The sequence below is a fragment of the Peromyscus eremicus genome, chromosome 16_21 (genome assembly GCF_949786415.1).
Source record: "Peromyscus eremicus chromosome 16_21, PerEre_H2_v1, whole genome shotgun sequence".
NCBI lineage: Eukaryota > Metazoa > Chordata > Mammalia > Rodentia > Cricetidae > Peromyscus > Peromyscus eremicus.
The window spans coordinates 23,413,551-23,439,115 of NC_081432.1; the positions used below are offsets into that span (position 1 = coordinate 23,413,551).

At 50.8% G+C, this 25,565-nt stretch overlaps 1 protein-coding gene across 3 annotated transcripts in view; it reads left to right on the plus strand.

Annotated features, from left to right (window-relative positions):
• Window positions 1-25,565, plus strand: part of Hk1 (hexokinase 1) — a 106,367-nt gene that overhangs the window by 42,403 nt on the left and 38,399 nt on the right. For all 3 annotated transcript variants that reach the window (XM_059282314.1, XM_059282313.1, XM_059282315.1), the window contains one exon: window positions 16,176-16,338. In XM_059282314.1, coding sequence (XP_059138297.1) covers window positions 16,176-16,338 — 163 coding nt within the window. The remainder of the gene's footprint in view (window positions 1-16,175; window positions 16,339-25,565) is intronic.

Below are 25,565 nucleotides of genomic sequence, written 5' to 3' on the forward strand. Positions count from 1 at the left end.
ATTGGTGCTCTGCTGTATGTACGTACTCTGCCAAATTCTTTCCTTCAGCTCCATGTTCTATTAGGGGGACTTTTTTCTTTCTTTTTTTTTTTGGGGGGGGGAAGGACTTTTTTCACATTGGACTTTACTTATTTAAACTGCTCTATGCTATGACAGCGTGCACTTCCCTACAGTTAATCTCGCCACTCTTTTGACAGGTGTTTGAGTTTCTAGGTTTTCAGATAATACTGTGTACATGAGCCACGTTCGACTCCTTTTAGCCCCTGAGCAGGCTTCTGTAGGCTCTAAGCTGCCCTGTTATGAAGTGTTTATCTCGGGCTCTGGTGGCTGTAAAGCCAGGGGCCAGCAGCTACCCTGTGATTTTGGCCCCACGGTGGGCACCAGAAGAAGCGTTTATCTAATTATTCTTTATCAATGAAACCTCGGGGGAAGAACCTGAATGACCAGAGAGGCAGCGGTGAAGTGGCCAGTGACGACCCTATCTCTCTTATTCCTCCATCCAAAAAGACGGAGACCCTCCCAAGCCCCGTCCTATTATAGCACTTGTCTATCTGTCCTCAGTCCTCCAAAATTTTGGTCAGCTAGAGGCTAGCTCCACCCTCTGATTCAAAGCAAACTTTATCGACAGTCTTGAGAGTGTCCAAATGCGATCAGAATATCACACAACACCTTTACCTCACCAGGAATGATGAGGTGGAGGGTGTATTCCCACTTTGCCACTTACCAGATTTGCCCAATTGTTGGCCCTGATGGTCTTGCCCGATCACACTCTCCCACCAGAGTGTGGGCCATTCGCCGATCTTGCCAGCCATGACCCTTGGTATAGTCAAACTTTCACATCTATTTTAAATTTTTATCATGTCACGTTTAATTTCTTTTTTTTTTTTTTTTTGGTTTTTCGAGACAGGGTCTCTCTGTGTAGCTTTGTGCCTTTTCCTGGAACTCACTTGGTAGCCCAGGCTGGCCTCGAACTCACAGAGATCCGCCTGGCTCTGCCTCCCGAGTGCTGGGATTAAAGGCGTGCGCCACCACCGCCCGGCTGACGTTTAATTTCTTTATTGACGTGTGTTCACGTGTGCCGCGATGTGTGGAGGTCACTTCTCTCTGTCCACCGTGTGTGTGGTCAGGGATGGAACTCAGGTCAGGTTTGCCTGGCAAGCACTTTACCTACTGAGCCATCTGGAGGTCCTTAACCCTTTACGTGTTTGTTACAGAACACTTCAAGTCCACTCACACCTCAGCACGGGAGCCCATAGTAGAGACTAGCCTGTCTCCTGGCTGACCTTATCAAATGGCTTTGGTTGTTCACAGTTTCAGCAAGTGAACCTGACCGCCTACGTGTGAGTGGTGCCCCACCCTCCCCACACACACCCGAAGCTGAGAGGCTTTTGTGTGGGTCCCGGTGGCTGCTGACACACCCCCCCCCCCCCCCCCGGCCCCTCTGTGGGTCAGCCTGTGGCAGAGCAGTCTTATCTGTCTCTGAAACGTGCCCAGCCCTCCCTGTTCAGACAAAACCAAGCAACAGCCTCCTGTCTCCGGCTGTCTTCCATAAAAGGAGAGGGTGGATGCGCGCTGTGCTTCAGGGAAAACTGAACGGAAGGTGAGGCTTGGAGCCCAGCCCTTTGCACACGGTAACCGAGCCTGCCCAGTGCGAGCGGAAAACTTCAGCGCAGGCTCAGTTCAGTCCATGCTGACTCTAGGCTCCGGACTCGAACACCTGCAGAGAACCTCCCTCAGGGATGGAGGTGGCAGGGGTGGAGTAGGGTGTGGGGGAGAAGTCACCCTGTGCCTGCTACACGCTGTCTTTTTCTTTGATTTTTTTTTTTATTTTAGTGTGTGTGTATGCACATTTGCACGCAGGTGCATGTGCGCACACACACACACGTGTGTGTGTGTGTGTGTGTGTGTGTGTGTGTGTGTGTGTGTGTGTGTGTGTGTGTGTAGGCCAGAAGTTGTGTCACCCTCCGCTTCTTTCTCTTATTTTTCGAGACAGGGTCTCTCACTGAACCCGGAGCTCACCAGTTTGGCTGGACTGGCTGGATCCACCCGTCTCTGCCCTTCCCCTGCTCCCTCAGCGTTGAAGTTACAGACACGATGCTGTGGCCAACTTTTATGTGGGAGCTAGGGATCCAGACTCTGGTCCTCACACTTGTACACCATGTGCTTTACAGATGGAGCCATCTCCCAGCCTTGATTGTTCTCTGAAGATATGATTTCTCTATGTAATTCTAGCTAGCCTAGGACTCATGTAGTTCAGCCTGGCTTCGAACTCATAATCCTCCTGGCTCAACCTCCCAAATGCTGGGATTTATAGGTTTACACCACTTCCGCCTTCTTCTTGGCTTCAGAGAAGGCTGACCCCGTAGCAGCCACTGGGATTTTGATAACCCATTGCCTCTGCCTTGCTTGTCGGTTGATGGACACTTGAGATAGTTTCCCTCGTGGCTGTCATGTAAGTGTGCTGCAGTGGACATGCGTGCACACATTTGTGCATGGACGTGCGCTTCTGTGCGTCTCCTCTCTGAATGTGCGGGAATAGAACTTTTTGTGAGACCCCCGGAGGAGGACCCCTCCATATAGAAATGAGGGAACTAAGACCCCCCCTCCCCTAAGTGGTGAAGCTCTTAGTTAAGTGGGGGGGCAGGCGTTCCCCTGACTCAGAAACCCACCCAGGACTCTCTTGCTGCAGTTTAGGGAAACCCGATCCAAAGAAAGAAAGGATGGGTGGGGAGAGGCAGAACTGGACCATCCAGGTCCCGTCCTCCCCAGCACCAGCTCCACTCGGCATCATTTGGAAAGGCAACCAATCCAGTAAGTTCATGTACACTGAAATGTTAAGGATTTGCAGATGACCACTGTTGACCTTTGCCCTGATAATGCGGTAAGCTGCCATCGATGCCGTCAGCTGACTGACACATGCAGATTGTCTTCAGTGGCATCACTTGCTCCGGCGGACCTCATTTCTCTCAGGGACCCTGGGGCTTTCCACGACCCTGCCCAGATGGGTGGAGTGAGTGGAATGGAAGACCCGGTTTTATTCCGTTTCCAAAATACTTGATTCAAAAAAAATGCTTTGTTGAGTTCTTCCAGTGAGCTTGAAAGCAAAGAACGTGTTTCTTCCCGCATTTTCCATCAGGTGGCAGATGAGGTTCTAGAAATAGAGTCGTGTAATCTTGGTGGCCAGTGCAGGGACTCAGGCATCCTTGACACCATGGGGTGCTCTCTTGCTGTGTCTACAGAACCAGGACTGTGGTCCTGGACTTCAGACTCCCAGAGCCACTGATGGGGCTCAGGGCAAGCTGCCCTTAAAATAGGGTCCCAAAGCCAGAAGGACTTTTCTGGCATTCTACCGATGCAAGAGACACCCTCGCCATACCCAGAGCAATGGAAGATTCTGAGCAAGCAGACCTCTAGTAGTTCCCCCTAATTTGTTTATATTGAGTCTTGCTGTGTAGCCTGGGTTGTGGACTGGGTTTGCAGGCCCGCGCCAAGGCACCCAGCTCAAAAACTCCCATGTGATGAGGACGCTGCGTCTCTAGAGACAAGAATATGGACATATCAACCTACCCTGATCTGCAGGGCTTATAATGTGGCCATTAATGACCTTATTGTGCATGGGAAAAACTCACCGACAAGGAAGTTGTCTCAGCTCCCAGGGCAACACAGGCCAACAGCAACAAACTCAGACAGCTTCCCTTATTCCTCACACCCCTTGCCAGGAGGACCAGGATCATACCCTGAGGTCAGGGCCAAGGTCCCCGCCTGTGACCTTGGCACCTATTAACAAGTGCTGACTGGGGAGAGAGGTCAATACCATGCCTGGGAAGAGAACAAAGCTGTCACATTGAACCAGCTAAAAATTCAGGAGGCTGTGTGCCCTTCGGGAAAGACAGCGTCCCTGGAATGCAGCAGGACAGGAACAGCAGACTCAATCCTCAGCTTCCTGTGGCTAGCCTGGGAGGGAATGAGCCTCCAGCCTCTCAGTTCCCCGTGTCCTGGGCTCTCAAGCAAAGGTGACATCTGAGGGGCAGACAGTTCTCTCTCTCGGGATACTGCAGTGGAGGGAGGTGACTAGGCCAGAAATGGAAAGCCCTGACTCAACCCTTGGGGGAACCACGATAAGTCACTCCCATCTCCATTGTTAAAATAGCAGTAATGACATATGGCAGACCCAGGGACGCCTCAGAGTGCAGGCATTTCAGATACACATCATGGCTTTTATCTGAACATTTTGTCTAGAGAACATGGACACTCGCTAGGGCCGTGAGCTCTCACTGGATTAGATACCAAGGCAGATGGCGCCCAGGATCCTTGCCTAGGGCACCGAGCTCTGATTATCCAGGAAGCCACGGCCCCTCACCTGGCTGCTTAAGGTGCCCACGGGTGTGTTCTGGGTGACCCACAATCACCCCACCAGGGATTGGTTGCTGTCTCTAAGCTTTCCAAGCCACTTCACATTTGTTCTCAAATTTGGTAAGTGGATAGGTGTACTGGGTGGTTTTGTGTGTGAACTTGACACAAGCTAGAGTCATCAGAGGAAGGAGCCTCAGCTGAGGAAATGCTGCCTTGAGATCCAGCTGTAAGGCATTTTCTCAATTAGTGATCAATGGGGGAGGGCCCAGCCCGTGGTGGGTGGTGCCATCCCTGGGCTGCTGGTCCTGGATTTGTTTGTTTGTTTGTTTGTTTGTTTGTTTTTCAAGTTTTGGTGCTTGTCCTGGATCTAACTCTGTAGACCAGGCTGGCCTCGAACTCACAGAGATCCACCTGGCTCTGCCTCCTAAATGCTGGGATTAAAGGTGTGCACCACCACCGCCCGGCGGTCCTGGATTCTATAAAAAAGCAGGCTGAGCAAGCCAGGAGAAGCAAGCCAGTAAGCAGCACCCCTCCATGGCATCTGCATCAGCTCCTGCCTCCAGGATCCTGCCTTGTTTTAGTTCCTGTCCTGACTTCCTTCAGTGATGAACAGCAATGCTGAGGTGTAAGCCTGATAAACCCTTTCCTCCCCAACTTGCCTTTTGGTCATGGTGTTTCATTGCAACAATAGAAACCCTACCTGAGACAGCAGGTAACAAGGCAGGAGTCCTTCACTTCTTGAGACAGAGAAGGAAACTGAGGCACAGAGAGCTTGATGGTCGTCAGCCTGGGCTTTCATATCCAGCTCCAGGCTCTCCTGAGCAGCTGCATGGCAAGACCTGGTCTTATAAAACAAACCCCAAACAAGCAACAATGGGGTTGGAGAGATGGCTCAGCACCTAAGAGCAATGGTTATTTTCCAGAGGACCCTTGTTCAGTTCCCAACACCTATATCAGGGTGTTCACAACCACCTGTAACTCCAGCTCCAGGGCATCTGATGCCCTCTCCTGGACACGTACACACTAATAAAAATAAAAAGAAATTTAAAAATCACTGGTGCTGGGGAGATGGCTCAGGGAGTAAACTAGATGTTATGTTTGGATTCCCAGAACCCACAGAGAAGCCAGGTACAGGGGCAAGAGAGATGGCTCCGTGGTCAGGAGCACCTGCTACTCTTGCGGAGGACACAAGTTAGGTCCCCAGCACCCACATGGTGGTCCCCAACCACCTGCAACTCTAGTTCCAGTTCTTCTATACTCTGTGAGCGTCAGACATGTACGTGGTACATAGAACATGCAGGCAAAATAATCATACACCTAAATTAAAAAAATCATCTAGGTACAGTGTGAAGAGGCTGTAGTCCCAACACTGGAGAGGCTGAGTCAGGAGGACCCCGGGACATGGTAGCCAACCAGTCTAGTTAAACTAGACTCCAGGTTGAGCTCCAGGCTCAGGGTGGGACTTTGCCTTTAAAAAAAAAAAAAAAAAAAAAAAAAGCCAAGTGGGGTGGCACACACCTTTAATCCCTGGAAGGCAGAGGCAGGAGGATCTCTGTGAGTTTGATGCCAGCCTGGTCTATATAGTCCCAGGATAGCTAGGATGGCACAGAGAAACCCTGTCTCAAAAAACAAACAACAAAAAAATAAAAATAAAAGGTAGAAAGGTTGAGGAACCTGACACCTACCTCTGGTCTCCACAGGTATGTGCAGATATGTGAATGTGAACAGGTGCATAGTCAAACAAAAAGAATGGGGGGATCCTTTTTCTCTTGAGTTGTGGATAGAGTTGTAGGAGGAGTCCTTGGAGTTCAATCCATGTTCGTTGAGGCAGAAGGAATGATTCGGCTGCATCTGCGTTGTGCTGAAGGGCTGTGTGTCAGCCTGGAGGAGGAAGAGCAATGGTCTTGTTTGTATTTTTGCTTTGGAGACATTTGAGCCAGGCCTTTGGAGAACCTCCGCAGGGAATTCAATTTCCCGACTCGTGCCCTCTTATTCTGGTTCCTTAGTGACTTGCAGATTGCTTGATACCCTCTTACGGGAACATGAGAATCTGATTAGCTTTAGGGCCCTGGTGTTCTGCTGGGCCTCAGCCAATTAAGGGCGATATATGAAGGGACAGAGGGGGTTAGGTGATGGGACAGACGTGCTGGGCCGTTTGGGGGAAAAGGAGGCAGTAGGCCTTATCTAAGCTAGCAAACCCTCTGAGGCCTCCCGCCCAGCCTAGGAGCCACCCAGCCTCGTAGAAAAGCCACATCGTGGCACCAGCCTGAGGACTTGGGGACACACTTGGGGCAGAAGACAAGGCACCTGCCCCTCAGGCACTAGCAGTCCAGCCAGAGGTGTGGACCATGCATGTGTTCCTGTGGCAGCAGGAAAGACACACACCATGACATGTGTACTGGGGCCAGCTGACTTCTCTATAGAGGATACCTAAAGCTGAGGGGATGCTGAGGAGAGGGACGGACGGCGGCGTGGGGCCGGGTGGATCATGGCAAGTCCTGTGCAGAAGGTGAGTTGGAAGGTGACTTGCTTAGAGGAACAAGAAGCAGGAGGGGTCAATTGGCATGGTGTCGCAGGCCTGAATGGCCGCACTCAGAAGACAGGGGCAAGTGGGTCTCTGTGAGTTCAAGGCCAGCCTGATCTATGTGACTCTGCAAGGGAGGAATTTGGGTGAAATACTGTCCGAGCATGAGCGCACTGGTAGTTATGACTGCTCTGGGGACCCCCAAAGGATCGTAGATGTTCCCCCACTCCCCACAGCTAACCTCATCCCTCACTCAGAACCCGGCTACCAACGGTGGAAAAGATACTAGTTTCTTCCATGGCCGCCATCTGCAAGAGTGAGGTGGGGCCAGCAGCTGGAAGCCACGTGTGAAGCCACGTGTAGTATAGGAAGTGGACTGGGAGGTACTGGGCTAGTCCTGAGACGGCACCAGCCACAAGGGATGGTCTGGTGGGCCTGGGCCTCCTGGCTTCGCCATGATGTCTGAATGTTCTCCCCATGACGGCTGGGGAGTGGGTGGGTACATAGGCAACCAGCCCCTGAGGGGAAGTGAACTGGGCCTCCTGGAATCGTTCATAGCTGTGGCACGCTTTCTGCCCGGCTCAGCAGGCACACTGCTTGTGGGCTGGCTGGAGTTGCAACAGTAGTGCCCCCTGCATTCCTTGGTCGCATGGCCCCCGGGGAAGCCCCTGCCCTGGCTCTTGAGGATACCCGTGAATGCAGTCCAACATAAAACTGTTAACTTCCTTAGGGCAGTATGAGATTTCTTTTTACTTTGTTTGTTTTGTTTTGTTTTCGAGTCAAGGTTTCTCTGTGTAGTCTTGGATGCCCTGGAACTCACTCGGTAGACCAGGCTGGCCTTGAACTCACAGAAATTTACCTGCCTCTGCCTTCCCAGTGATGGGATTAAAGGCGTGCGCTGCCACCATCACCCGGCTTCTTTTTACTTTATTTATTTATTTGTTCCCGAGACAGGGTTTTTCTGTGTAGCTTTGGTACCTGTCCTGGAACTCGCTCGGTAGACCAGGCTGGTCTCAAACTCACAGAGATCGGCCTGGCTCTGCCTCCCGAGTGCTGGAATTAAGAGCGTGTGCCACCGCCGCCCCCCCGGCTTCTTTTTCCTTTTTTAAAGGAAAACTGGATTTGGGTTCATGAGCCTGAAATTTCCGTTTCGGTTTTGTCTTTGAGACAGGCTCTCGCCTGATCTCTGGCTGTCCTGGAACCCACTATGTAGACCAGGCTGAACTCAGAGATCCCCCAGCCTCTGCCTTCCAAGTGAATGCTGGGATTAAAGGCATGGGCCACCACGCCTGGCTCTCAGGCGTGACCCATGTAGATTGCACTGTGCTGCAATGGCAGAAGTTCGGACCCGTCTGGTTCAGAGGGAAGAGCACAGGACCACTTTAGTTCTCTCACTGGCCAGGTGAGGACCCTCTCTGACCTGTAGCTTTTCCTTGGGGCGGTGGAATGAACGTGTTCTGTGTTCTTCAGACAGCGTGGCGTGGACCAGCTTGTGGAAAGGCTCGCACAGTGGAGGCCTTTGTAGATCAAGGTCACCGAGTATACCCGTAGGATAGATGGCGGGAAGGGCAGGGTAGGAAGGCTGAGGGGCTGCCAGGAACACAAAGCCAGGAGTCAGATTTGAGTTGGCACCATCCCATCCTCTGTCCTGTGTTCAGTCAACCTGGGTCCCCAGCCGAGCTCCTGTGCAGGTCTTAGAGGAGGCAGTTCACGGAGGGGAGAGGAAGGTGGAGTTAGGGAGCCAGGGTTAACAATGGATATCCCGCATGTTTGTGCGGGCGGGAAAGCACGCCGAGGATCCAGAGCCATCTCTCAGCAGGGGTGTCTTGGGGTGGGAGAGAACTTACACTTTTTATTTTGGGGCACAGGAGTGTCTTTGACTAGTCTAAAAAAAAATTCATATTATTGTTGTTTTTTTCTTTCTGTCTGTCCATCCGTCCATCTATCCATCCACCCACCCACCCACCCACCCATCCATCTACTGACCTATCTATCTTGAGATAGAGTCTCATGTAGCCCGGGCTGGTCTTGAACTCTGTGTGGCCAAGGATGACCTTGTACTTCTGACCCTCATACCTCAGCCTCCTGAGTGCTGGCATGACATGGGGGCGCTCAGCTTATTACCGCTTTTAAAAGCGGCCAAACTGCAAGCGCCCTGGGGGATCGGGGCGGAACCCCTCACTTGCCCTGTTTTTTTTTTTTAGGCATATTGTCACCTTTGTCGTTTTCTACAAAGTGCGTCAATGTTGGAGCTCTAAAGCTAACTCCTAGAGGTAGAGCCCTTGCTTGTCTTTGCTTTTGCAGAGAACCCAAGTGGCTCCAAGGTATCCAGTGTGGCCTTCTGGCCTCCGTGAGCACCAGGCAGGTATGCGGTGCACATACAGACATGCAGGCAGTCATGCGTGCAAAATAAAAAGGAACGCATGGGTTAATATAATTTGTAGTAAAGTCATTCTTAAGGTATTTCTTAAGAACGAAGGGAGTTGAGAAGGCATGATTATGTCACCCAGGGTCGGGGAAAGAATGCTTTTAGTTCATTCTTTGGAACATGATTAAAGTCTTGATCATGCATCTGGTAGATGAAAGTGTTGTCCCCATCTCAAAAGTGAGACAAGCAGGGTTGAGGAAGATTAAGCAACTCACCGAAACCACATAGCTAAGACATGCCGGGTCCTTAACCTGAACCCAGCTGTTGACCCAGAGCCCCTCTGTTCTTTCTAACACACGAGACAAAAAAGGGGGTGGGGAGCCCTGAATGAGGGGTTACACTGTCTAGAATCCAGACATCGCACATGTATACACGCTCCTGTGACTGAAGCCGTGGCTCTCAATGTCCTCTAACGTGGAGAAAAACAACCAGTTCGGAAGCCCCTGCTTAATGACTGGCATTGGCCTGACGGAGCCCTCCACCAGTGTTAGCGCCAGTGTTAGCCCAGTGACCGCCGTCAGCCCAAACCCCTCGTCTCCCTGTTTCAGTCCCCTGGAAAAGGGAAGTGAGCCTATGTTGAAATCTCTGCCGCACGTGTGCCAACTTCTTAACTCTTTGCTCCCAGCTGCCCAGTTTGCCTCTGTGAAATGCTTAGAAAACTCAGAAAACAAGGTCTATGTTTCAGATTCCTGTTGTTTGCCTCATTCTTAAATTTTTCTTTAAAATCTCTTGAGTCAGGGTCTCATGTAGCTCAGGCTGGCCTTGAACCCCCTATGTAGATGAGAGTGACTTTGAAAATTTTTTTTAGTGTGTGTGTTGTGAATGATGTGTGCTATATGCATACATTTGTGTGTGGATTATGTGTGCACATGTATACATATGTGGAGGCTGGAGGAGGACATTGAGTAGCTCCCCCCTTTTTAAAATTTTTTCAAGACAAGGTTTCCTTGTGTAACCCTGGCTGTCCTGGAACTCTGTTCTGTAGACCAGGCTGGCCTCGAACTCACAGAGATCCACCTGCCTCTGCCTTCTCAGTGCTCCCAGACATGTGCTACCATGCCTGGCTGGGTAGCTCCCTTTATCACCCTCTACTGTGTGTGTGTGTGTAGTGGTCATTTCTCAGTGACCTCAAAGGTCCCTGATTGGCTGGTTAGTTAGTGGGTTTGTAGGACCCACCTGCCTCAGCCTCCTAACACTGAGGATTACAGGGATGTATAGAGTATGTGTGAATCTTACTGGAGTGCTGGGGATTTGAACTCAGGTCCTCTTACTTTCACAGCAAGTGCTATTACCCACTGAGCCATTTCCCCAGCCCTGACCTCGAACTTGTGTTCCTCCTGTCCCTAGCTCCCACGTGCTAAAAATCATAAGCTTGGGCCACCACACGTGGTTTACGTGGCGCTATGGGTGGAACCCAGGGCTTCCTGCATGCTAGGCAACCACTCTAGCGATTGAGTTACGGTCCCAGCCCAGGTTTCCTTAATTTTAAACAGTGTCTTAACCGTGGAGACACGGCTGGCCTCACGCCTGCAATCCTCCTGCCTCGGCTCCCTGAGTGCCAGCAGGACAGGTGTGTATCCCCACTCCCGGCTGTCTCGTTCTCAATTCCCAGGGAGCGTGAATGGGAGAGGGAGTGAAAATTTCCATGACCACGCCCTTCCTTCCGCAAGTGAAAATGTCCACATTGCCAGTGGTTACTGGCAATCCTGTCACGACCGGCCCTCTCACTTGGGCATGTCTAGTCTTGAATTGTTTTCTGTGCTTGTTCTTTTGGGATCAGGAGGTGGGACTGGAGTCAGGCACAGCCATGTGGGTGACAAGAGCCCTGTGCCAGGCCACCAGTTCTTTCACTGGACGTAGGGCTTTTGGCCAGGGGACTTGGCAAAGTGGCCTTCTTTCTGCTGATGGCGTCTGCTGCCTCAGCCTAGGTCCGTATGGGAGGTGCTGAGCTTCAAGGCCCTCCTGGTCCACTTTGAAGAATAGTGAAGTTCTGACCCTCATGGGTAGGACTGGTCCCACCTGGGATGATGGCGTAGGCCCTGGAGTCTGATCTGGCTCAGGTAAGAGCTACAGGCCTGGCTTGGCATGGGGTGCCAATCTCCCTGTCAGCCTGTGATCCCTGTAGACTCGTGTGATGTACCATGTACCAGAGTGGGCACATGACAGCCAAGGGCTTCTATCATAGCTCTTGGGAGTCCCAGTCGTATGGCACGATGTTCCAAAGCCTGAGACTTGTGAGAGAAGCCACCTGGAGATGTGCTGTACTGAGCCCTCCCCATGATCAATTATAAAACAGAGGGACAGGAGGGAGTCTGGGGTCACCAGCGCCTAGCCAGAGCACCAAGGCAGCAGAATCCCAATAGAAGAATGGGATTGTGGACTTTGTGTGTGTGTGTGTGTGTGTGTGTGAGTGAGTGGTTTGTGGGTGTGAGGACTTGGGGGAGAGGTGAATATCTAGTTCTCTGCTGACTCATGTGACCCATTGCCTCATGTACCTGCCGCCATGTCTCCCGAGTCATAATGGACTGTATCCCTGGAACTGTGAGCCAGAATAAATCCCTCCTTCCATTAAAGCAAGCACGGCCTCTGGAGAAGGGCAGATAGATGCAAGCTTGGGGCTGTAGCCATCTTGGCAGGAGTGACGATGTGCTAAAGGGAGGCATTGCCCTCCCTGGCCCATTAGACCTTTGAGACAATGGACCCCACGGAACTGGAATTTCCCCAGGAGGCTCACGCTGGGAAAGGAAAAGGCTGGAGTTCTGGTACCAGCCAGAGGAGGAGCTTGTCTTCAGATTTCCCCCGGTGCTGACCCTCCAAGATCCAGGAACTGACACAGGGATGGTGCATGGTGGGGAAGACCACATTTGACAGGAACTGCTTGGCTTTGCCTACCTTTTGTCCTCTGTTTCCATCGGCACCTCATGTCAGGACCCCAGAGACAGACCTGGGGGTGCCTTCAAACTCCTCTTGGTTCCCCTTCAGTGTGGCCATATTGACTAAATCTCCTTTCTCGGCTTTTCATTAGTTCTTGTCTGTTTTATTGGCATGTTGAGGACAGGTGGCCAAGCCCAGGCCACCAGAACGTGACCCTAACAACTCCCAGAATGCCGGTTTCTAGTTTCCCTGTCTTTTCTGAGATGGGTTCTGTGCCCATGGTGACTCACACACTTGAGCAAGAGAGAAGGGTCCCCCAACCTGCTTTTTCGTTTGAACTTCTTGGCTCTCTATAGGCCAGGATCAACTTGAAACGTTGGCGTCCGTGATTAGTATCTGTACTGAGATAATCCTCCAGTTAGGATCGAGGATACCTGGGGAGCTTCGAGAGTCCTGCCTCTTCTAGAATCTTCTACCTATCCACCTGGAAGACCTCAACAGCTCCCCTCTTAGGTCGGCCCTCAAGGGTCAAGGATGGTTGCAGGGGGAGCCTAGGCTTGCTGGTGTAAGAGCGTACACCCAAGGTTGTGTGCTCTTTGGATGGATCACGGGGCTGCTTGTGGCCCTGCTCCTGCCGCTGTAAAACAGGGATTAAGAAGCCTTCCCGACAAGGTCCTTCTGAAGGGCAGATGACACACTGGATGTGAAAGCCCTTGGTTCATGGAAACCACACTGTGATTACAGCAGGACTCCAGTGGCCAGCAACATCCGAGCTGCCTCCATGCCAGGTGACTTGCAAAGCTCCATTCAACACACTTCCTTTCCCTGGGGCACCCACACTGTCAGAGGGATGGGCACAGGCATCATCAGACAGTTAGGACCTTGTATGAGGAGGTGGCAGGTGAGGCATGTCCAGAAAAGCTGGGAGGGCCCTGTGACTATTTCTGGAGGGTCAGGCCCCTGCTGCCTGCAGACACCTTCTTGCTCCTTCGGAAGCTCCATCATCTCTGTTGGGTCCTCTTGGATGCTGTCTCCAGGCTGGCCATGCGTTGGGATCAGGTCTGTATTTGTTGGCATGGCTCTAGGGACCCTGTGTGATGTCGCTGGCTTTGGATAGTCCTCTTGGTTTCGTCCCTTCTGGAACTGTCTGCTCCATCCGCATTGAGCTGATTTCCACCCACCTGTGGCTACACATGCACCTGCTTTTGCCTGGACACACTTTCTGATGTCGCCCCCTTGAGACTTCTCTAGCATGCTTGTATTGTAACCTTTGTTGATGCCCCCTAACTGAGGGCTCCATGCCTAGGCTGGTGCTACCAGCCTTGGGGTAGAACGCGGTGTGTCTCCACCCAGGGCCATGTTTCTGGCAATTTCTATTCTGCTCTTTGTGGTTTCTGATTGTCCTTTATGTGGCTTTGTCATGAAGGAGAAAGGAAAGAGTGGCTGGATGACGCTGGGGACTGGAGACAGTGATCCCTTCAGGCCACGGAGGATCAGTAGACTCCTAGTGCCATGGTTATCTATGAAACAGGAGACAGCAGGGCCTGGAGGGAGCATGAGGCCTGGAGACCAGAGCAAATACACAGAAGTGATTACAGTTCTGGCCTGGGGACTCTGTCCTTAAGTCAGGACATTTCTAGCCGTTCTGAACAGGGAGTACAAGATACCATGCTCAGCAGCCAATCAACATCAAGGTCTTGTCAGTGTTACTGGGTCATAAATCTGGCCGCAAGGACCCAAAGTGGGGCGCTGGGGAGGTTGAGGCCAACAGCACAGATACTGCGGAGGGAACACATGCAGAAAGTTGTGATGCGTGCTGAGGACCATGGGAAGGGTTATCGCCAGCCTTGGGAGACTTGCGGGGAGCAAGTGACACCCGACCTGGATCTTCTTGAGGGGCTGGTAAGGCTTGGGTACCTGGGAAGAGAAGGCATCTCAGGTGGAGGTGACCACCGGACCAGAGGAGCCTGAGGCCGCAGCAGCAAGAGCTAGGGAGTGTGGTTGGGTGAGGGGCAGAGAGCAGAAAGTCTTACTATTGACAGTGGGTGCCTCTGGGATGGGGAGGCAGCTCAGGGAACTGACCAGACCTGCCCCGGGAGAGGCTCCCGTGGCGATAGGTAGAGCGTGGAAAGGCAGACTGAAGGCAGCGGAGGCATCTCCAGAGTTACTAACTCCTGCTCAGCCGGGTTTTGTAAGTGGCAGAGAAGTCAAGTGAACGGTGGTGAACCGAGACAAAAAAAAAAAAAAAATGCCAGTGGACACCACAACACAGCACCATGAGGACAAGGTGTCTAGTTCCTGTGAGCATAGAAGGTACCAGGAACCATTTCCCCCCACTGTGGTGCTGGGCCTTGTTGGGGCTAAGAACTAGAGTTATAGATGGTTGTAAGCCACCATGTGAGTGCTGGGAATCAAATGTAGGTGCTCCTCACGAATATCAGGTGCTCCTCACTGCTGAGTCAAGAGGCAGGAAGCAGGAGGCAGGAGGATGAGGATGACTACATGGTTATATAGAGAGAGACCCTGTCTCAAACAAAACCAACTGTTTACGAGGGAGCTGGTGAAACCCAGGTCTGGCAGCACATGCTGGGCAAGCACTCTACCAACTGAGTAACACCCTCAGCTCCCAGGAAACACTTTCTGAGAGACTAAGCAGAAAGGACAATCAGTGGCCACCCAGGGCTTTGAGAGCAGGAGCCTGTGTCCTGGAAGAGAATCGGGGACCAGAAAGAAGTTCTAAGGTCAGAGAGATCCATTTGGAGCTGTGAGCACGTTGAGCAGGCACAGAGTCCCCACCTGTGGGCATGGGGCCCCGGCACTGTCTCCAAACATTCTGAGGGTGGGGTTAATGCCTCTTCCTGGGACTAGCCTCCTGTGTTCTCTGACAGTTCTGGCTCTTCGACTGACCACATCTGCCTTCTTAGAAATTATATTTGGGAACGGAGAGATGGCTCAGAGCGAGGGGCCCCTGATGTTCTTGCAGAGGACCTAGGTTTGATTCTCACGTGGTGGCTCACAACCATCTATAACTCCAGTCCCAGGGCATCTGGCACCTTCTTCTGGCCTCCGAGGGTACTAGGCATACACACAGACAAAACACTCATACACATAAAATAAAAATAAGTGAAACTTTGAAGGAAGTCATTGTCCAAAGAAACCCACTGGCACCTTCATCCATTTGTTCATCTTTTTTTTTTTTTTTTTTTTTTTTTTTTTTTTGGTTTTTCGAGACAGGGTTTCTCTGTGTAGCTTTGCGCCTCTCCTGGAACTCACTTGGTAGCCCAGGCTGGCCTTGAACTCACAGAGATCCACCTGGCTCTGCCTCCCGAGTGCTGGGATTAAAGGCGTGCGCCACCACCGCCCGGCTTAATTCATCTATTTTTATGAGAGTCTTGCTATATAGTCCAGGCTGGCCTTGAACTTGTGATCTTCCTGCCTCAGCCTCCTGAGTTCTGGCATTATAGGCACACACACACACACACACACACACACACACACGCGCGCGCGCGCGCGCCCGGTTAAGTCCTAATTATTCAATTAGGCCTTGAAGCCGTGTGGCTGGCCCTAGATCCCTTAGCCGGTTCTTAGCCGGTATGGTCTTGCCAACCTTGAGGAAGGAACCAGCCCCCTCTCACAGAGGGAAGGATGCCTAAGGTGCCACTGTTTGAGGAGGAAACCTGCCTGCATCATATCCTTGGGGACCAAACAGCATCTGCCATGTGGTATCCAGGACTGGAAGGGGCCTTGGGGTTGTCTTGTTTGTAGATGAGGAAGAGGAACAGAGGCACTTGAGGACCTGCTCTGGGTGACACTGTTGAGGGACTTGGGCAGCCTCCCCTCTGGTGTGACATTCCCTCGAGGCTGCTCCAGTGTGTCTGGAGTTCGAGTGTCCAGGCCACCCACCACTTTCTCACCCTGTGCCCAGCCAGGCTGGAGCTGAACGGAACCTTCCTCCCTTGAACTCAGTCTCCTTCTTCTTTCTTATCTCTCCCCCAGATTGATAAGTATCTGTATGCCATGCGGCTCTCCGATGAAATTCTGATAGATATCCTGACACGCTTCAAGAAAGAAATGAAGAATGGCCTTTCCCGGGATTATAATCCAACAGCCTCGGTCAAGATGTTGCCGACCTTTGTAAGGTCCATCCCTGATGGTTCAGGTGAGTCTCCAGGAGATCGGGCTCTTAGGTGTTCTGTGGGACCATCCTTCCAAACACTTGTTCATGTGTTCATTTTTACTCATTCACCATTTCATCCACCTGTTCGTCCTTTGATCTATCTACTATCCTGCCCCCCCCCCACAACCTACCCACCCACCCACCTACCCACCCATCTATTCTCCCATTGATCCGGTTATCCCTCTTATCCATACATCAGCCCATCTGTCATACGTCTGCCAGGCACTGATGACACCACATTGGACAATGCTGAGCTGCCCTCACGGCAGGGCTATGTGACACTTTGAAAGTATAGCATTTAGGGGTTTGTAGGTACTGTGTGGGATTATCTTACGTCTCTAGTACAAACTAAAGCGTCGTTGAGAGAATCCCAAGCACCTGGATGTCTTGCCCCAGATAAGTAGCACCCTTAGCCAGGTAGGGCTTGGACTGTGGGAGTCCAGAGATTTCCTAGTGAGATCTGAGCTTGCTTTACCCAGCAGGGCTGCATAAGGGGATGGACTGACCACATTCGTGGTTACCAGGTGTTTGGAAGGGTCTGCACTTGGCTGAGCTAGGGGGAGGTCTTTTGCTCCATCCCTTGGCATTCCTTTTAAAAAGCCCTTTAGAAGAGACAGAAGGGGACAGTGGATAAGGAGCCAGGCCCTCCTGAGGCTATTCTGTGTTTCTTTCTCTCTCCCCTCTATATTTCTATCTAAATCTCTTATCCCTCTCTCCTCAAGAGTACCCTGGGGGAAAAAGTGGGAGCGGGTCCCCTGACTCTGGACTCAGAGGCAGGGCATTCAAGTCCCCATTTGGACAAATTCCCTACCCAGTATCAAGGTAGCCCCAGGAATTCTCTCTTCTCAGTGCATTCTTGTGGCTCCTGCCTGCGGCAGAGAGTTGAAGCACTTTCCCTGAGGCCTGAGGGCACTCCTCTCCAGGGAATTGGCATCCGCTCTTCACTGGCCAAGTGGAAGCCGGGAGCCCGTGGCCTCATTTGCTCAGTGGCAGCCATTTTGCCCAGCCAATTCCCAGTGACTACTAGTTGGCAAAGGTGCGTGCTGAAGCCACCCCAGTACCACGGTGGGGTTCACTTCCAGCATGCCGTGAGGGGAGCTGGGTTCCAGGGAGTCTGAGTTCATTCCTGTGAGTGTGGCCTCTGCCCTTCTGCAATTTCTGTCCTGCTCTGGAGGCCTGGATCTTCAATCAGGTCTGAAAGCAGCTTCTGGGTCCATGCCAGCAAGGCTGCAGCTTTTTACAGCCCCCAGGAAAGGGCTATGGCTGGGCCTTGCTGTGCAATCTGGCTGGAGCCGGAATAGTCCCGGCTATAGCTGGCCCTGGGAATGTCCTCACTGAGTCCTGGGCCACGTTACCCCGTGCGCTGTTCGTGCTGTTCTATAGATGGATGGGATTCACCGTACACACATCGCCATCTCTAGCTCTGATGTTACTTTGTTCAAGCGTTGAGCTGGCCCCGACTCAGGACCTTGTGCTTCTTCAAGGGTTGGTTACCAGCAGTTCAGCTTTTGAAGCGGTAGCCGGCCGAATGACCCTGGCTGCTCTATCCTCAGCATGTTCTGGTGCCTGTGGCCGGGGAAGGGAGGCCCTTGGTGTGAGGTCTCACTTTTTCTTAGCCCCGGATGAGCCCATAAGCAGGCAAAGAATCTCTTCCATGTTATTAGCTGAGTTCAGCCAGGCCTTTTAGCTGAGTGGGGAGGGCGGGGAGGGTGTGGCAAGTGAGCTGGGCTTGGGGAGGCTTGGGAAGGTTACCTGATCCCCTGTGATCATGGAGGAAGAAGAGGCAGGAGAGAGGAGGAGGAGGAGGAGGCAAGAGACGTCTTCTTTCTTTCCGAACTTGCATTTCCCACCGGCTCCTTCCAAGTACACTTAGATCAAGCGGTGCCCCTCCCCCACCATCCATTTCCAAGGTTGAGGGTCTCAAAGTATAACTCTAGTAACCTGGCCATCGCCCCCTGCCCCCATGTGCTTCCAGACACGGCCCACTCATTTGGGAAATACCCCATTCTCTAGTTCCCTATGGGGATCTGAGGAAGATAGGAAAGGCCCTGAGCAGTCCTGCATGAGAAGGACCCATTCGCTATAACACAGCAGCCTTCCCCAGAATCTGCTTCCATGTTTCATCCATCTGGAATCACTCATTTAAAAAAAACAACAACTCTGAAATCCGCATTGCTTTGTGCCGTCTTCCATCTTTTTTTTTTTTTTTCCTTTTCTTTCTGTTATTCCCACCTTGTTATTAGCCCAGTGGCATTTTTTCTTTGTTAATGTTTCATCCAGTCATGGTGTGTGTCTCACAACCAGTGGTGACTTAAATGTGGTGACTCACATAGCTTTATACCCACGTCGGGACACAGTGACAGGGTTTGGGGAGCCGGAGCTGGCGGCTTGGGCCCTGGGCCTCCTATGGCCCCTGCCTGTTTCCTCCAGTGCTGACATGATCAAGTGTTGGGGCTTCCGAGGAGCCCAGATCAGTATTGACAACATAAAGAGAGGGGAGAGGAGCGGACGGGAGGGTAGGGTAGGGTAGGGTAGGGGAGAGGATGAAGCCAAAGACTTGGGTCCTTGTTGTTTGTCCTAAGGGATGCCAGCCATATTGGGTTAGGGCCCACACTGATGACCTTTTCTTTTTTTTTTTTTTTTTTGGTTTTGGTTTTTCGAGACAGGGTTTCTCTGTGTAGCTTTGCGCCTTTCCTGGGACTCACTTGGTAGCCCAGGCTGGCCTCGAACTCACAGAGATTCGCCTGGCTCTGCCTCCCAAGTGCTGGGATTAAAGGCGTGTGCCACTACCGCCCGGCAACCTTTTCTTTACTTCAGTGGTTCTCAACTTTCCTAATGACCTCCCCCCCCACCTCGACCCCTTTATATAGTTCCTCATGTTGTGGCACACCCCCCCCAACCATAAAATTACTTCCGTCCTCCCTGCCTCAACCCCTTTATATAGTTCTTCATGTTGTGGTGACCTCTCTCCCCCCACCTATAAAATTAGTTCTGTTGCTACTTCATAACTGTAATTTTGCAACTGTTATGAATCGTAATGTAAATATCTGGTATGCAGACGGTCTTATGCCACTGCCCTTACGTTGAGAAATGTGGCTTTGCTTGCTCACCAAGAGCTCATTCCCAAATAAGATCCCACTCACAGTGGGATTAGGACTTCAACCCGTGGTTTTAGGGGAGACAGTAGAGCTCACAGCCCATGCTATAGCTTTTCTTCCTACTCCTAATATTTATGAGTGAGCTCAGCTCATGTGCCCTGGACATGAGTATGCCGCAGACATGGGTATTTATGCCCCAACCCCCCCCCCCCACCTGCCCCACTGCACCAGCTCAGTCCATGCCCCTCTGGGGAGTAGGGTGCTGCCCCATCATCTCGCCTGCCTCTGGGCTCTGAGCTTTACCGATGGATCAGGAGCAGGTCTTGGGTGTGGGAAGTCTGAGTCTGAGGTGCTGTTCCCTTTTCTGTGGTAATGAGCTGAGCCACAGAATCAGGGCAGGAAAACGGGAATGAGTGCCCTAGACATGGAGCTTCTGGGGTGGGAGATGTGATTTTTCAAGGAAAGACAGGAGCCAGTCTCCACGTTCCCACCGTCCTTGACCCCAGTGGACTGGGTTGAGCTTGGAAACTGGCCATTTTTCAGGAAGGTTTTTTTGGAAACGTATCTGACATATTCTAATGTATACAGCTCATTTTTTTATGAGCAAGTCTTCCTCTGGACATTATTGCATGTTAATTATATATGATGACAGTTTCATGGTGAAATGTGCTGCATGTTTATAATGGATCTTGACCATGTCCACCTATCATTACCCTCCCATGCCCTCTGAGCCCCTTTCTTTCTTCATTGTTTATTACTTTTCTATTTTTATTGTTTGTTTGCTTAGGGATCACTGTGTTTTCTTAAGGTTTCTTACGGGATGCTGGATGAAGGATTTATTTTGAAGAGAATGAGCTCCCTATCAGCAGTTATGCTACTGAGGGAAATGCCTCTGCCTTCCAAAGCAACCGCTGACTACCTATAGATAGTCAGAGAGGGGTGGGGGCTCACGAGCTGAGCCCCGCTCTCCTAGTTACCATTATCTGCCTGTAAATCCTCAGGGAGGGGGAGGCCATGCCTCCCCCTACTCACGGCAGGATATCGGGTCCAGTCTTCCACAGATCTTCTGCTGATAAACACAGCGGCCGTGAGGTCAAGAACGCAGCTGTCTTGTCTGTCATGTTCTGCAGGCAGCCTTCCAGCTCACTGTCTCACGGAACCCCCCTCTCCAGCTCTCACGCCCTTCCCATCCCCTCTTCCACCATTTTCCCTGAGCCCTGGAGGGGTGACACTGATGTCCCATTTCTGGCTGAGCACCCAACAGGCCCTGGTTCTCATCACTTTGACCAGTTGTGAGTCTCTGTGTGTACTGTTGTCCACTGTGAACAGGAGCTTCAAAGACAAAGCTGTTGGCAGTATTGGCCCCTGAAACAAACATTCATAAGGCCACGTACCTTTCTCTCTCTCTCTCATCTATCTATCTATCTATCTATCTATCTATCTATCTATCTATCTATCTATCTATCTATCTATCTTGAGGCAGGGTCTCACTGTGTACCCCCTAGCTGACCTGGAACTCACTCTATAGACCAAGTTGGCCTCGAACTCACAGAGATCCCCCTGCCTCTGTCTCCCAAGTGCTGAGATTAAAGGTGTGAGTTTTTTTTTAAAATGTGTATGAATGTTTTGTTGCAAGTATGTATGTGTACCATGTGCATGCTTGTGCCCTCTGAAGTCAGAAGAGGGCATCAAATGCCCTGGAATTGGAGTTATGGATGGTTATGAGCCACCAGGTGGGTGATGGGAACAGAACCCGGGTCCTCTGCAAGGTCCAATGCTCTGTCTCTTCCAGCTCCCTTGGACATTTTTATTGGACAGTATTCCCCATGAAGTTGCTCTGAGTTGACTGTGCCTCATTCCTGAGTCACAGGTTTCCCCCTGCCCCATTTAGTGCCAAGGATATTGAGGTCGTGGTTAGCCTGGGAACTGTGGGAGGCTATATATTCTTGGATGTTTGTTTCTCTCTCGTGGATCATGGAAATGTTCTTTACAAAGGAGAAGCCACAAAACATTTCCTGGGAACGTACAGATGTACTGTTATCTTCTTCCATGCAAAGCAGAATGATTTATAGCGTATTTGGTCATTTTTTTCCTTCCTTTTTTTTAAATGAGATAAAGCCTTATGTAGACCAGGCTGGCCTTGAACTAGCTGTCCTCCTGCCTCAGCCTCTCCAGAGGTAGGATTACAAGTTTGTGCCACCACACTCACAATGGTAATAGATATAATTTTTATAACAATTTCTTTATATTTTTATTTTATGTACATTGGTGTTTTGCCTGCACGTCTGTCTGTCTGAGGGTGTCAGATCTTGGAGTTACAGTTGTGAACTGTCATGTGGGCGCTGGGAATTGAACCCGGGTCCTCTGGAAGAGCAGTCAGTGCTCTTAACTGCTGAGCCATCTCTCCAGCCTGGTGATAGATGTTTTTGTGCCCTACATTCCACCAAGTAAAGAACACCTTCCCTTTTTTTAAAGTATTTATCTGTCGAGGCAGGGTCTTACTACATAGTCCTAACTGGCCTGGACCTCGCTGTGTAGACCAGGCTGGCCTTGAATTCACAGAGATCTGCCAGCCCAGATTGAAAGTCAGCGCCACCACATGGATTATTTCCTTTCTTTTTTGAGACAGAGTCTGATTAGCTCTGGCTGCCTGGTATCTGATGATGGCTTATGGGTCCCAGCTTTCAGAGCTGGTTCTGGTGGGGTTTAGGATGAAGACGGTCACTGGCGCTGGTTTGCTGTAGCTCACTGGCAGAGCGGGAGGGGGGGGGCCCTTCATGAAGGCAGTCTCTGTTTGCCTTGTAATTCCAACACAGGCCGGTGCTCAGAGACACCTGCCTCTGTGTTTGCTTTCCATTATTCCCCGGCAATAATGACCGTCGTCAGAAGGGAAGAGATGCCAGGCCCTTCAGAGCGGTGCTTAATGAGCCTTCTCCTGAAGAGCGGCTCCCTCCCCCGCAGCGTGGTGGGAAATGCTGGGAGGAGCTGGAGCAGGAGGCCCCTGGAGTGGGAAGGCAGATCTGAGACTGAAGCTGCAGAGAGGAAGTTGGAGGGAAGCCAGCTGCTGGTGCCGGAAGCTGAACTTGAAGAAAGAGGAGGTCAAAAGAAAGAAAACCCGAAATGAATGGAGAAGTCCCCAGCACTTTCACTGACTAGTTCCTCGCGACCTTGAAGTTACTTCAGTCTCAGCCTCCATTGTCTCTTCTGTAAAATGGGTGTGAGGGAGTTCGGTGCCTCACACCTGTAATCCCAGCATGTGGGAAGGCTGAGGCAGGAGAATTGCCACGAGCTCCTCTCTTTAAAGAAATAATCAACTGGACTGAAAAAAATTAAATAAACAGGCAATGGAGGGCATGATTTTTCCTGCTCCGGCTGCCGTAAAAGGCAGGATGAAGTGGCAGGGCACTGTCCGAAGCATAGTGAGTTCTCTCAGCCTCGCCCTTCACTCTGGAGTTCGAGGGGAGGACCTTTCTAAGCAGCATTTTCAACTGTGGGACGCTGTCGGGGGCTGTGTAAGCACAGCCTCTGGGGAAGGGGGAAGTGGGTTTTAGAATTCACTGGTATTGCCGATGTTGTGGAGGGAGACAGGGAAGGTGAAACACAGGCAGCCTTCTCTCGACTCCACCCCCTCCAAGCTGGCCTCATAAGACGGGTGAGCCTGAAATGGGCCTGCTGGGGCACTGTAATCTGAGCACTCAGGAAGTCGAGGCAGGGAGATCAGAAGTTCAGTGTCATCTTCTACTGCATGTTCAAGAGAGAGCTGTGCTGTGTGTGACCTTGTCAGAGAGGAGTGGGGTAGAGAGGAGATAGATGGATGGATGGATGGATGGATAGATAGATAGATAGACAGATAGATAGGTAGATGGTTGGATGGATGGATGGATGGATGGATGGATGGATGGATGGATAGATTAGATAAATTTTAGGCAGGCAGGCTAGTGCATGACTATAATCCCAGCTATTTAAGTGGTTTAGGCAGGAGGATCCTGAGTTTGAGCTAAGGAAATGCCAGGCATCCAGCAGAACTTACCAAATGCCCCATGGCACTTACCTGAAGCCGTTTCTCTCTGTCCCTGGCCTGGCAGAATATAAGAGCAAACAGACCTTGTGACTGAGGTGGGCGGTTCCTGCTGAGCCAGCTCCTACACTCAGATTGTCTGCTGTCTGCCCAGGGCAGCAGCAGGTGAAATCACCCTGTCTCCAACCTGCTTATCATTTACCCAGTTGAGGAAGATAACACCTGTAGACATATGAAAGAAAGAAAGAAGGAAAGAAGGAAAGAGAAAGAGAGAAAAAGAGACAACGAGCAATGAGTATTTGCTAGTCTGAGAAGGGAGGAGCCCCTAACCACTGGTAGGACCAGTTTGCTGGGAGCTTTCTTTTCCATAAATTGTGGCATGGAGTTAATATTTTTCCAGCGTTTCCTGGGCTGTAAAAGTGATTTTCAAGTAGGTGTGGCAACCTTTTTTTTTTTCTCAGCCACCACACAGCACACTTCAGATGGAGCCGGGGACACCCCAGGTAGGGAGGATCCTGCTTCAAGAGGGACCCCTTGGCAGGATCTCAGCAGCCACCTGTCAGGAACCTCTCAGTTCCGTCGTCCTGTTTACTGTCATCCAGACACCGCCGTTCAGATGATTGTGAACTCTGTCCTGGCAGGTCACGGTCATCCTTTCCGCTCTCACCTGAACTTCCTGGAACCTTGCTGGCTTGAGCCTGTTTCAAAGGCTGAGTGGAGATGGGGGTGAGCAGGACAGGGTGGGATGGGCCACAGGGTGGCCGACTTCTTCTCGGCCACCGTTACCTGGAGCTTCAATGACAGGAAATCTACTTTCTTTTACTCATCTGGACGTGAGACCCAGTTGGCAACTGAAAAATTTCCTAATTATAAAAGTTTATAATGAATCAAATATAAGCACACTTCCACTGTATAAAAGAGAATATACTATATTTTGGTGGGAAAGAAACACTACTTCAAAAATAAAAATAAAGCCGGGTACGGTGGTACACGACCTTAAGGAGGCAGAGATGGGTGGATCTCTGAGTTTAAGGCTAGCTTGGTCTACGTAGAGAGTTCCGGGCCAGCCAGGGTTACACAGTAAGACCTTGTTTCAAAACAAAACAAAGTAAAAACCAAAACAAATAAAACATACAGGGAGACAGAGACACACTTTCACCATGGTCAGTTGATTTTTGGCAGGGGTGCCAAGGCTATTCAGTGAGGGAAAAGAGAGTCTCTTCAGCCCGTGATGCCAGGACACTGAAGGTCCACAAAGAACCAAGCTGTGTCCTTACTTCATACCCTATACAAAACATTAACTCCAAGTCGATCAAAGACGTAAGTGTAAGAGCTGGCACCATGAAACTCCTAAAAGGAAAATAGATGTGAACCTTTGTGGCCTTGCGTTTGGCGGCTGGATTCTTACACACAACACAAAACTAAACAGCAAAACCAGAAACAAATGGCACTTCACGAAAATGTAAAACTTTGGTTCATGCTGTTGCCCACTGTATGTTTTACCCAGGGCTCAATGCCCAGCCCCACAAAAGTAACAACATTTTAAGACGTTTGCACTTTCTTTATTGTTACTGTATTTCAAAACTTAAGTTTATTTTATTTATTACTGTTGTGGAATTCTATGATGCGCATATGGTGGTACGCACGTTCTGTGGTATGTGTGTAGAGCTCAGAGGACAATTTTGTGGAGTTGGTTCTCTCCTTCCATCTTTATGGGGGGGGGGCGGGAATTGAACTCAGATCTTCAGGCTTGCGCAGAAAGTGCTTTACCCACCTCACCTGCCCTGTTATTGTTGTTGTGAGTGTGTGTGTGAATACATGTGGGAGAATGTCCACGTGTGTGTGGAAGCCTGAGGTCAGTTTCAATTTCAGGTGTTCGGGTGCTGTCAATCTTATTTTTTTTTTTTTTTTTTTTTAAAGATTTATTTATTTATTACATATACAGTGTTCTGTCTGCACGAATCCCTGCAGGCCAGAAGAGGGCACCAGATCTCATTACAGATGGTTGTGAGCCACCATGTGGTTGCTGGGAATTGAACTCAGGACCTTTGGAAGAACAAGCAGTGTTCTTAACCTCTGAGCCATCTCTCCAG